At 36.2% G+C, this 11,796-nt stretch overlaps 3 protein-coding genes across 3 annotated transcripts; all 3 read right to left on the bottom strand.

Annotated features, from left to right (window-relative positions):
- Positions 1-841: 841 nt before the first annotated feature.
- On the bottom strand, positions 842-1,738 carry LOC113332476. Its single transcript, XM_026579013.1, has 2 exons — positions 1,370-1,738; positions 842-1,183 (listed from the first exon to the last, which is right to left on the bottom strand). The coding sequence occupies exons 1-2, from the start codon at positions 1,736-1,738 to the stop codon at positions 842-844; spliced, it is 711 nt and encodes a 236-aa protein (XP_026434798.1).
- Positions 1,739-2,233: 495 nt separating this feature from the next.
- Positions 2,234-8,177, bottom strand: LOC113332377 (metal-nicotianamine transporter YSL3-like). The gene is made up of 9 exons (XM_026578924.1): positions 8,023-8,177; positions 7,789-7,875; positions 5,362-5,785; positions 5,107-5,279; positions 4,584-4,681; positions 4,360-4,494; positions 4,082-4,271; positions 3,891-3,999; positions 2,234-3,408 (listed from the first exon to the last, which is right to left on the bottom strand). Exons 3-9 carry the CDS (start codon positions 5,720-5,722, stop codon positions 2,480-2,482), a joined length of 1,995 nt encoding a protein of 664 aa, XP_026434709.1. The 5' UTR covers positions 5,723-5,785; positions 7,789-7,875; positions 8,023-8,177; the 3' UTR covers positions 2,234-2,479.
- A 590-nt stretch (positions 8,178-8,767) lies between these two features.
- Positions 8,768-11,533, bottom strand: LOC113332555 (solute carrier family 25 member 44-like). Its single transcript, XM_026579098.1, has 6 exons — positions 11,396-11,533; positions 10,322-10,703; positions 9,675-9,871; positions 9,411-9,555; positions 9,125-9,284; positions 8,768-9,018 (listed from the first exon to the last, which is right to left on the bottom strand). Exons 1-6 carry the CDS (start codon positions 11,455-11,457, stop codon positions 8,993-8,995), a joined length of 972 nt encoding a protein of 323 aa, XP_026434883.1. The 5' UTR covers positions 11,458-11,533; the 3' UTR covers positions 8,768-8,992.
- Between the last annotated feature and the right edge of the window lie 263 nt (positions 11,534-11,796).

Consider the following 11,796-nt stretch of genomic DNA (forward strand, 5'->3'; position numbering starts at 1 on the left):
GCAATTTTCCTTTTTCCACCAAAGCTGAAATGTTTATACTGAGCACATCTTCCATAATCACAAAAAGAATTGGAGATAAGGGATCTCCCTGCCTTAGTCCTCTTTCAACATTAAAAAAGCCACAAGGACCACCATTCACAAGCACTGAAATCTTGGCTGAGTTGAACAAAGTTATTATCCAATCACACCACTCATATGAGAAGCCATATTTTTTAAAAACTTTGACCAAAAACTCCCAACTCACTGTGTCATATGCTTGAGAAATGTCAAGTTTCATACTTACATTCCCTCCTCTTTTTTTGAACTTCATCTCATTAACAAGCTCAGAAGCTAAAATAATTTGCTCATGTATGCTTCTTCCTTTGACATAAGCTACTTGTTGAGGAGATATCATCTTCTTCATTACTTCACTCATTCTGCTGGTAATGATTTTTGTAAATATTTTAAAGATAACATTACTCAAACCAATTGGTCTGAAATGATTAGCAGTTTTTGCAGCTTGAGTCTTTGGAAGTAAGAATAAGAAACTTGAGTTCATATCTCTGGGAATAAATTTTCTTCTCCAGCAAAATTGAATAGCTGCAACAAGATCATGTTTAATTATCTCCCAACAGCTTCTATAAAAAATACCAGAAAATCCATCAGGACCAGGAGCACTGTCTGGATCCATTTCAAATATTATCCTTTTAATCGCTTCTTCCTCAGGTATCACATCAAGCAGTTTTTGATCTTCCTCATTAATAACTTTAGGAATTACTTCTAAAAGATCATCATCAACTTCCATAGGAGCATGTTCAAACTTCTTTTGAAAATGATTGACCAAATGATGAGCTATTAGATCCTAACTTGCAAGTACATTACCATCATTATCCTCAATTTCATGAATTGCATTTCTTGCAGCTCTAATCTTCATATTTGTGTGAAAGAAACTAGTATTTGCTGATCCTTCTTTAATCCACTTAACTCTAACTTTTTGTCTTAATAGATTGTTTTCTTGTACCTCTCTACTAGCATGTTCATTTTGAGCTCTAACCAAATCTTTGTAAGCATCTTCATCAAATGGATTGTTGTCAGATATTTCAATTGCAATTTTAACTTTTTCTTCAGCTTCTTTTATCTTTACTTGAACATTTCCAAAAACTTTCCAATTCCAATCATTTAACACCTTTTTAAGCTCCTTTAACTTGTGTAAGAATTGAAATGCAGGATCACCAATAATTGGTTTTTCTTAACATTCAGACACTACTTGCATAAAATTTGGATGACTAATCCACATTTTTTGAAACTTTCTAGGAGTATTTTTTGGCTTAGGTATGCTTGCACAACCACCCAGCAAAGGTGCATGATCTGAAACAATTCTCATACCCACCTTGTATCCCCAATCTCCATACAATTGCAACCATTTCTGATTAAATAAGACCATGTCTAAGTTACATAGAATCCTTCTATTTCCTTGCTGACAATTAGACCAAGAAAACTGAAGACCATTTTTTGGAGCATGAAGAAGGTTACACTGAGTTATACACTCATTGAAATCCACCATTGCAGTTCTATTAGGAAGTCTACCACCAACTTTCTCATCATGTGAAATTACTGCATTAAAATCACTAAGGATAATCCATGGCTTATTAAGATCACTTATTAACTGCATTTCAGACCATTGAAACCTTCTTTGAACCACCTTAACATGAGCATGTACTCCAGAAACCAAAACATCTCCAACACTGACTGTTATCATTTGACTAGAAACTTATATTACTTGTGGTTGAGCTATACAAAAATTATCCTAGAGATGATTATCATTCGACTGTTATCTCTAGATGACTCCAGATCATCTAGAGATGATTATCCTTGAATTAACAAAAATTTAAAGATTCTGATGATCTTTAAATTTAACTTAGAGCATTGTCCTACAAAAATCCTACCTGGTTCATTATACCTAAATCATTTAAAAGAGGAAATGCAACACATATGCTAATATTCATCCTAGTTTTTAATCTTGAATAACAATGTCTATTAGTGACACACTGATGGCCTAAATGACATCCATTGCACTCTTAGAGAGGGCACCACTGAGTTTTTCCTCAGTGTAGGAGATTTTTTATCGTACTTTTTCCTCAGTGTAAGAGATTTTTTATCGTACTTTTTCGCTAACTGGGGGATGCCTTAGCTCCAACCCTTTTAAACGACAAAGCCCAAAAGAGAAAAAAAAGAAAATAAAATAAAGTCATCAAGATCAATCTGAGTATTTGTATACCATCTGATTTCTGATCCTAAATTCGTGTTGGTTACAATTATTGACAGATAAGTTAATCAGAGGACTACTTTTTACTAATTAAACTATAAGCAGTGGTATAGTTACATTAATGTGTCCGGCAGAGTAGCTGGACTAGACAATAATTGCATAATTTTACTCTTTACTTGTATTCAAAGAACCTCATAAGGTATACAGGAATTATAGCACCTACCTCACATGTCCTCATTTGGAGGGCACAAATTTCATGCATATGGGAGGCTTTACCTTAGCCAAACCAAGAATTGATGCAGGCAGAACCCATAGCCCTTCTCCGCACATCAAACCAGAAGCAACCGCATAAATCATTAAAGGGGCTTTCTTGCTGTCAATCTTGTGCCACAGAAATACAATAAGGCTCCCAATAGACATGTCTATCGCAAAACTTGCACCAACAAGAAACGGGACTGCCATAGCCATAGGCAGTGGAACCCACTTGCCAACCTTCGATGGGGAAAGATCTCTGACCAAATTAGCTAGAAAGGCGAATGCAAAGAACCCGTAACAGAGCTGCAAACAGTGGTTTGGCAAGGCAGAGAAACCTTCTACCCCGAGAATTGCCATATTACGATAAATTAAAGCATATGGAGCTTTATATTCTCCATCAGGGTCCCCAATATCAAAGGCTTTATAGAAAAGAAAGAATGATAGAGGAGCTATGACACAACCCATTGCTGTTCCGACAGCCTGGCTTACAACCATGGAACGGGGGGAAGTAAGCGTGAGGTGACCAGCTTTAAAATCGTGCATAAGATCAGAGGAGATATAAACAATTTGTTTAACCAGACCACAACCTATAAGCCCTGCAATTACACCGCTGTCTTTCCCACCTATTGCTGCTAACGCAAATAAAGCCACTTTCCCATAGTTATATGCCATGTTCATGTCAGTGAGACCGGCACCATATGCATTTGAAAATCCCAAGAATGGAGCAAGGACGTAGGCGACCACCACGTAGTACCATTTCAGCTGAGGAAACATAAATGGGATCGCAATGATGGAAACAATGGAGAAGAGGACGTACCCAACACAAGCAACCCAAATAGGAATACTTTCCCTCACGAAGAGCTCATTTCTCTGACGATCTTCAAGAGATTGAATTGATCCATCTGCAACTGAAGAAGAAAAGAAGTACAATATATGAGTTTATTTTTCCATGTTGTAGATTATCATAACTCGGAAAGTTATAAGCCTGCGATTCCATACACTTGAAGCTTTCCTTAATTGCGACATTTAGAATGAACTGTTGCAAACCAATTGGGAAAATCTAAGAACCTACAAACATAAAGGGTCTGAATTTCTGAAATACCAGGAAAACTGGTACACTAATGTGATGTCCAAACTCCAAACATCCATGTAGGCTTAATCTTCCAAGAAATTAATAATTTTAATTTCGTTGAAAAAAATAAGCTTGCAGGAGTAGTAAGTTGTTGAAAGTTGACACTGAGGTAGGAGATATAAGGTCTCCACTCTACTATGTGCGCAAAGATGCGAGTGTGAAGATGCACGAACTGATCAGATTAATAAGACAAGGTTTTGGAAATGTAAGCAACATGGTTCTTGAACACACACTAAATAATTTTGGTTCCTCTTTTACCTTCGTTGGACACTTTGATTGTGCCTTTAATACTTCTACTGGAAAGATACATTACTTTGAGAAAATTGTAAAGCCCATCTCCAAGAATGAGAGCAATGGAGATAAAAACCTACAGAAAATAATTTCAGATTTTAGTAAACTTTACATAGAAAAAATATGTAAACATCGAACATGATATTTAATATAGAGACCTTGTAACCAGTCAAACTCTTCATGCTGCCTTCTTTAATAGTTGCCGGATACCATTCTCCTTTTTGACCACGTATCAATGGCCACATTACACCCCATGAGAGAACAGCTCCAAAAAGAGTAGACAAATTCACAAGATGTGAACAAATCATCCCTGCTCCAATATAAGTCATGCTGAAATCGAAGAAAAAGCTGCAAATACGAAGAAATCCAGAAAATATTAAGCAAAGTGAAAATTTGATTTAAATAATGGGGCGAACTAAGAAGAAGGAATACGCACGACTGGTTCCAAGCTTGCAACCCAAAAGTAGGAAACTGCGCAAATCCACATTGGTCGCCACCAGTATAGAACCATTGGAAGAAACCCCACAGGAAACTAAAAGAAAAGAATTTCGCGAAACCTCGAACTTGCTCCCTAGAAAACCATAAAGACACTTTACAATCCACGCTAATATTCAAGATTGGTATTCAATGAAGAGAGGTTAAGGAATCAGTAAATAGTACTTGGCCATCTTATCTGCTTTAGGTGTATGGAACCCGTTAATGAGAACTGCAGTTGCAATGCCACTCGGATAAGCTAACTTGTAGTCTATTATCATGATCTTCACAAACAACAAAAAGAAACAGCAAATAATCAATGAAAAAGACAAGCCATGTAGTTTTCCAAATAGTTGTCAAGATTTCAATGTCATAGATCAGAACTAACTACACTATACTAACCACTATTGACCAATTGTAATTGAATATTTGCTTTCTGCAACAGAAAAACTTTTGCACGGATGCTATATTTAACTTACAATATGATACTGAGATTTACAAAAAATTAAGAGAAAGGAAAAAACACCCTCTATCAAACGAAAAACAATTCTAAGAGATGAAACAACATAGGTGCCACTCCGTAAAGTAAAATGAATTCTAGAAGTGAAGTCAAATCACACCTACACCTGAACTTTTAAATTCTAGTATATAATAACTATTCTTTCGTTACTGGTGGGTAAAACAGTGCATTATTAACAAAGAGTGTTACCTTTCTAAGAGGAATTAATGAAAAGAGACCAACGAATCCAGTAACAAAAAGAAAACCAGTCATCCATCCAATTCCTGGTTCCTTATAACTCCCTGGAGTGTTTCCTGGAGTAGCAGGCCCTGCTAGGTCATATGTTTTCCTATTCAATCCCAATAGAAAAGACCCAAATCCACCTGCAAAACATGAAAATATGTCAACATGGAATCGACAAAGTGAGAGGGGAAGGGACAAAGAAAAAAGGGATTGGAACTTTACCTGCAATAGAAACACTGTAACAAGCAACAGCACAAGTTTGAATTACTGTATTCTCTTGTTTAGTAAATGGAGCAGAATCAAAACCAAATTTGCCAAGCAATTTAGTCCAGCCCTTGATGAAAATGTATGAAAGAAGAGCAGCGGAAACATTAAGAGTTGGAGTAAGTCCTGTTGTGAGGCTGATCTTTTGTACTATAATACTGTATATTATTCCAATTAAGAAACTTGCAACCAATCCTCTGACTGTAAGTTGGCTCCTCCATGGTGGAATTTTCCTCAAAATCTCCTCTTCTTGTGGTTTCCCGTCTGACACTTCGAATTCTTCTCTTTCATTTTGTTTCCTTTCTCTAATCTCCTCCATCACTAATGACTTCAAATTCAACGGTACTCGTCTATCTTCTTTCTCTGTCTGAAACTTGTTTTCCTACATTTACAAGACAGTTGCTAAACTAGTAAGAACTTGTGAAATGACAACCGAATTGAATCGAAAAGATGCATATTGCTAAATAATGGTTTATATAAGTAAACAAGAGAGATAATTTTTAATTTCTTGGAAAACCAATGCTAGAGCTTCATGTAAACTTAAAAGATTATGGAAGATGTAGTACTTACTCCAGTTCAAAAAATGGAGTGCTTAATTAATAAGCTCTAGCTAAACGTGTTTGCACATTTGTCTTTGGAATTTTCTCGTATTTGGGAATCCAATATCACAAAACTAGGAAGAAATTGTGTAATGACAACTGAATTGATTAAAAAAGATGCATATTGCTCAACTATGGTCTATGTAAGTGGCCAAGGGGTTGTTGCTTTGAAAGGAAAAAAGGATGGGAAGGACTATGCACCTGGCATTAAGCGAAGAGGCTAACTAAAATCAGGTCTATACCACGCAAAAGGGATGGCAGGATATATACTTTCCCATCCAGCACTTCACTAAAAGCTCCTCCTCAATTTTCTTATAATCAGCCAAGATAAACACCCAGAAAGGATTCCCATTTACCATTATTAAAAGGCATAATCTGACTGCATTTTTATCTTACGACGAGATTTTGAAACGAAACAAAAATGATGATTGATTTGAGTTAAAACAACACCCAGAGCTCTGAAAAACTCGTAAGTGCAATAAACACCATTAACCTTAAATGTAAGAGGAACAAACACATACCTGGAAACGGCAATGACACAGTGTATCACACATTCGCTCATTAAAAATCACATCTTTCTATTAAATTTCAAAAATCACATCTACAAACTTTACCGGTAATTAAAAACGGATACTAATCATTAGGGAATGATATAGTGCTTACTTAATCAATAAGCTATTTGATGATTACACATTTGACATTAGATTTTTCCACTTTTTGGTTTCCACCGAAACTTTTCTCCTATTCTAGAATCCAATGTTGTAAATAACAACAACAAGGAAACAGAACATTTAAAAAGAGATCCAATTTACATATTCAAGGTGCATATTCACTCAAGCAATAATGTGAACTCAATTCTTTGATCATTCATAATCATTGACCGCATGGTTTTATGTCAATAAGACTAAAACCTTGACCTTTGAGTGGATTAGTGTTAATTGCTACCTTTTGATTTTTCTCTTCCTTGGCTTCATTTTCCTAACTTCACAGATTCTGGCTAGAAGACGAGATGAGGAGTGAGAACTTAAGAGAAAGAAGAGAGAGACAGAGCTATTACTCTACAATATTCCTAATCTCTACCGTTTTTGTTGAATGGCTTGAATTAGATCTGACTTTCGACCATACTACACCTACCAATGTACGGATATTATATATCGTAGTGAACTTTTTTCCTATTAAACAAGGTTAAGACTCGGGAGTTTTTCGCTGCAAGGTGTTTTCCTCGTCAATGAAATCTTGTGCTATTGTTTCTTTTAAGGGGAAAAGGGAAGTACTATGTACCTAGCATTAAGCGAAAGAGGAACTTACTATCAGGTCCATACCACCTAAAAGGGATGGCAAGATACATTCCTGTTCGCCATTTCTCAGCATTGCACTATAATTTCCTCCTCATCTTCTCATAATTAGTCAAGATACACACTCCAAAAGAAATCCATGGACAACTATCAAAGGAAAGGAAGAACACCCAGAGAGAATTTCATGTACATTTAAAAGGCATATCTGACTGAATTTTTCTTACAACAAGATTTTGAAACCAAACCCAACATACATTAAATCTAAATATGATAATTGATTGATTTAAAAAAAAAAAAAAAACCATAGCTCCAATGAATTTATAAAGTTAGCAATTTTAACCTTAAATCTATCCGAAAACTCATACTTGGTTACATTGTTACAGTATATCACACATTCACTCATTAAAAATCACATCTGCAAACTTTACCATTAAACATAAAAAAAAAAATAACGAAAACCAATTACTAAGAAATGCAGTAGTAGCACTTACTCAGTCAATAAGCTCTTGATGACTCCACATTTTAACTTCAAAAAATTTCTCCTCTTTTTCGATTTCCACTCAAAGATTTCTCCTTTCCTGGAATCCAATGTTGTAAATTAGAAACCCAACATTTAATATAGAGATATAACTATTTTGATATTCGATTTCCATATCAAAATGTGGACTGAAATTCTTAACCATTCATAATCGTTGACCTTGAATTTAGAGTGGATTGAAGCCTACCGTTTGATTTGTCTCTTCCTGGGTTTCATTTTCGCAACTTCTCAGAAGATTCTTGTATTGTAGCTAGAAGACGAGTTTGAGGACTGAAAATTCAAAATTAACCTACAATAGAAAGACAGAGAGAGACACTCTACAGGTCTAACATATTCCTCCTAATCTCTGTCTGTCGTTTTTATTGAATTGAATGGCTCTAAAATCAGATCTGACTTTGGACACCTACGACCTTGTACGAAATATTATCTACTCTATTATTCTGTTCACATTGAACTTGGGATAAGGAAGGTTTTTTCTTGGGTGTTCTCTCCTCCAACGGTGCCAAAAGGGTGTTTGGATACCCGGAATACAATCTTTGGATTTTATTTTTTTTTGCTGGAGTTAGAAATAAAATGTTTTTTTTATCTACGAGTCATTTTGAAATTATCTACTCAGACCAATTTTGGATGTGTATCTATAAATCCAAAAGTTATTTTATTCATTAAGTGCTATCCAAACCACTTTAAACTCTATGATACACCGACAAAAACATGGTCCCCAACCCGACAGATTTGTAGGGATGGGTTAAAGATAAGCCCAAGCCTTCTCTCTGAGAGTTCGGGATGGCCCACGGGACGTTAATCATTTCGGCTTTAAACTATATGTCGAGAATGGAAGAAATTCGTCCCATTCAAATTATAACATGTTAGATATACATATTAAAATATCAATATATCCAGGTGACCGCAATTAAGTTTAAAAAATACTACTATTATGCTTTATATTTGTATATTCACAAGTAAATCTAGGTGCACCGATGAGCTGAATTTCATTGACAAAAGAGTTGATACAAAATGGCTTGAAAGTCTAGAAGAATGAGGGAAAAGAAGGTCAACTTGGCCACCTAAAGTAACATGTTATCAATAATGGCATTTTGCTCTATATCTCCGATAAGCAAAATTGAATGAATCATTGAGTGTCCTGTAAGCGGGATAAACTAGGCTTGTTTTACAGAGAGCCTCTCTGCAAGAGAAGAAAAACCCCAAAGACATTGATAAACCAATCAGTTAAACAGTAAAACATGAATTTTACATTTAAACCAAGATGATTTGAGTCCACAGAGACATACTTATAAGTTCGTAAGTAACGATCATTGTAGTCCCGTAGAGTGACATATTGAAAAATCGGGGTCCAAATCCTCTATAGAAACCTCTCCAACCATCTCCTTCGAGGAGAAGTTTCGCAGTTTTGATAACAGATGGTCTACCACCACCATAATCATCCATGACCTACAAAATTGATAAACGAAACAATTTCACTACTATACCAAGGGCAAGTCTAGGTTCTGCGGTGCCATTACAGCATATGCGAGAAGCAAAGCAGAAGATAAGAGATAAATGAAGATAATAAAGTACTTGGAGCCGTGTCTTGATTGTGTCAATTGGAGTGGTAATAACAGAAGAAACAGCACCTGCAAAGGTTCCTGCTGTTGCTTGAACCGTAACCATCTCCAACTGAGATGGTGTCTTTTCCCCTTCATCATTTTTATAATTGAGGCTCCTACAAATACAAGCAAACGCCACTTCATATTTAGAACTTCTACTTCTTCTGTTTCTCTCTGATCGACGAATACAAAATTACAAATAAGATGCTGGATTACTTAAACGTACAATACATACCTCCAAATGACGTTCTGTGCAGCGGCATAAGCACCCCACCAAAGTGCATTAGCTGGGGACTGTGTCAAAGCTGTTAATCCAAATCCCCTATACATGCCACGAAACCCTTCAACCCTCATTATTTTATGAATTACCTCACTAGGCCCGTTACAAGCTGCAGTCCCGGGAAGGCCTTGGACCATTAGCCTCTGGACAACCTGTGAGGAATTCCGGAAATTTAAAAAGGAACAAGTTGATGATAAAGAAATAATAGGTGAGCATCTAACGAAACCGATCAAATTCATGAACAAATTACATTTGGCTTAGTCATTTGAATCTGCTAATCGTTATGGACCAGGCAATGTAGTTAGGGCTACTTTTGATTAGGATATAACATTGTGCTGACACCCTTACCATCTTTATTATGTATTCACATGGCTCATATGCAGATAAAACATGCCAACATAGTTTTGGCAATGCTAGCCTCCCGTTATTGAACTAAAGAATCAAGCAATGGCCAAGTTCGCATCGCATGACAAGTGAAATTCCGCCACTTCTAAATTTCTTACAGCATTCGCCATATACGATAAGTTATTACTATTGTTTATTAACCTCAAAATATCAATGACGATAGGCCAAACCGATTGCAATATAATAAATAGACTTACCACATCCAATGGTACATAGTATGCACAACAAACAAGGTTCGACACCATACCTGCCACCCCATTTGCAATTCCCACACGGGTGGCTTCATCCATATGAAGATCTTCGGTGTACTTAAGCATCATGTCTTTTGATACTTCAAGAGATGTCAAAGACAAGACTCTACCAGGCAATGACGCAATAGCGGAAGTACCAAATCCTCTAAAAACCCCAGGTATACCACCACTTCTCAATATTTGCCTAAATACTGCTGTTCCATGATTTCGATCAAGCCCAGACCCAGCTACTTGCATTCTAGTCTTTACAACTGCCATTGGATGAAGTAAGCCACATTGAGCAGTAAATAAGACAGCTCCAATGAGATGAAACTTTGTCTTATCCAACCTTACATCAAGAGATAGCACAAGAATTAGCTCCGGATTTAACTTAAAACACGTCAAAATCCAGCTTCTCTTGTTACATCATATACATCAAAAGATTCAGAATTCAAATATGGATGGTAAATCTCGAGTTCTATAACGCATATGGATGGATGGGACATTTTCGGGCAATAATAATCAAAGAAATGATCAAGGATATATGGATGGGACATTAGGTGGCATGTAATGGATGTTATAATAATAATGCAAACTAAAACCGAATCTCATTTTCGCTCAATTACATAGGAAACATTTTTTTGGGTCTGACCCATAATCACTCAGAAATTCTTGTATTAAAAAAAAATATCTCAGAAATACTCTAAATCACTCGCTCAATAACCCGATTCAAACACCCTTTCCCTCACCATCATCCAGGATCAAACTTAGTTCAATCTTCGATGCCATTTCTACCATAAACCTTAAACCCATATATGAAAATCTAACAAAATTCATCATCTTTCATAGGAACTTCAATTTAAAAATTCTGAACAAAATGAAACATAATAATCCAAACTAACACCAACCCTTTTCGAAATTACATCTCTAGAGTAAAACCCATGTCTTAGAATTGACTGAATGAATACTATTACAAAATAACCAACGAAATTTTTTTAAAAGAAAAAGAAAGTGAGAGAGAAATAAAGCTTAATTAGTTACCTATTCCAGTTAATGTCTGTCTCTGATAAATCCAACTTTACAGTTTGTGGTTCCAACTCCATTTTTCTACCCAGCACCGTCCAGTTTGCGTTTTTGGTTCACTAAAAGAGCTTCTGTTGGTTGCTGTTTGAAGGTCAACTTCTTGTTTGTTAATCGGCAACTTTCAAGAACCTTCAGCGGCTTGGAATCGCGTGATAACTAAACGGGTCTTCGGGTCATAATATACTGGACCAGATGCCCGTGGACCAAACTTTTTGATGACCCGAAACTGCCGTAGTGGCTGGTGTTGACTGTTGACCACTTGACCCTAAATCTCATGGACAAAGGCAAGCGCTTTACATAAGAAAAATTTGTTGTTTGGTCCTAAGCCCATTAAGTTAGTTATAGTAGGGTCCAACTGG

The sequence above is a fragment of the Papaver somniferum genome, unplaced genomic scaffold, assembly GCF_003573695.1.
Source record: "Papaver somniferum cultivar HN1 unplaced genomic scaffold, ASM357369v1 unplaced-scaffold_131, whole genome shotgun sequence".
Taxonomy (NCBI): domain Eukaryota; kingdom Viridiplantae; phylum Streptophyta; class Magnoliopsida; order Ranunculales; family Papaveraceae; genus Papaver; species Papaver somniferum.

Coding starts and splice junctions, on each gene's coding strand:
- LOC113332476 (XM_026579013.1), bottom strand. CDS start 1,738: ATGATAACAGTCAGTGTTGGAGATGTTTTGGTTTCTGGAGTACATGCT. Junction 1,184..1,369: donor ATGGAGATTGGGGATACAAG/GTGGGTATGAGA, acceptor TTCTTACACAAG/TTAAAGGAGCTTAAAAAGGT.
- LOC113332377 (XM_026578924.1), bottom strand. CDS start 5,722: ATGGAGGAGATTAGAGAAAGGAAACAAAATGAAAGAGAAGAATTCGAA. Junction 4,682..5,106: donor CATTAATTCCTCTTAGAAAG/GTAACACTCTTT, acceptor TTGTTTGTGAAG/ATCATGATAATAGACTACAA. Junction 4,495..4,583: donor AAAGCAGATAAGATGGCCAA/GTACTATTTACT, acceptor ATGGTTTTCTAG/GGAGCAAGTTCGAGGTTTCG.
- LOC113332555 (XM_026579098.1), bottom strand. CDS start 11,457: ATGGAGTTGGAACCACAAACTGTAAAGTTGGATTTATCAGAGACAGAC. Junction 9,872..10,321: donor ACTATGTACCATTGGATGTG/GTAAGTCTATTT, acceptor AATTCCTCACAG/GTTGTCCAGAGGCTAATGGT. Junction 9,019..9,124: donor CGTTACTTACGAACTTATAA/GTATGTCTCTGT, acceptor CTTCTCTTGCAG/AGAGGCTCTCTGTAAAACAA.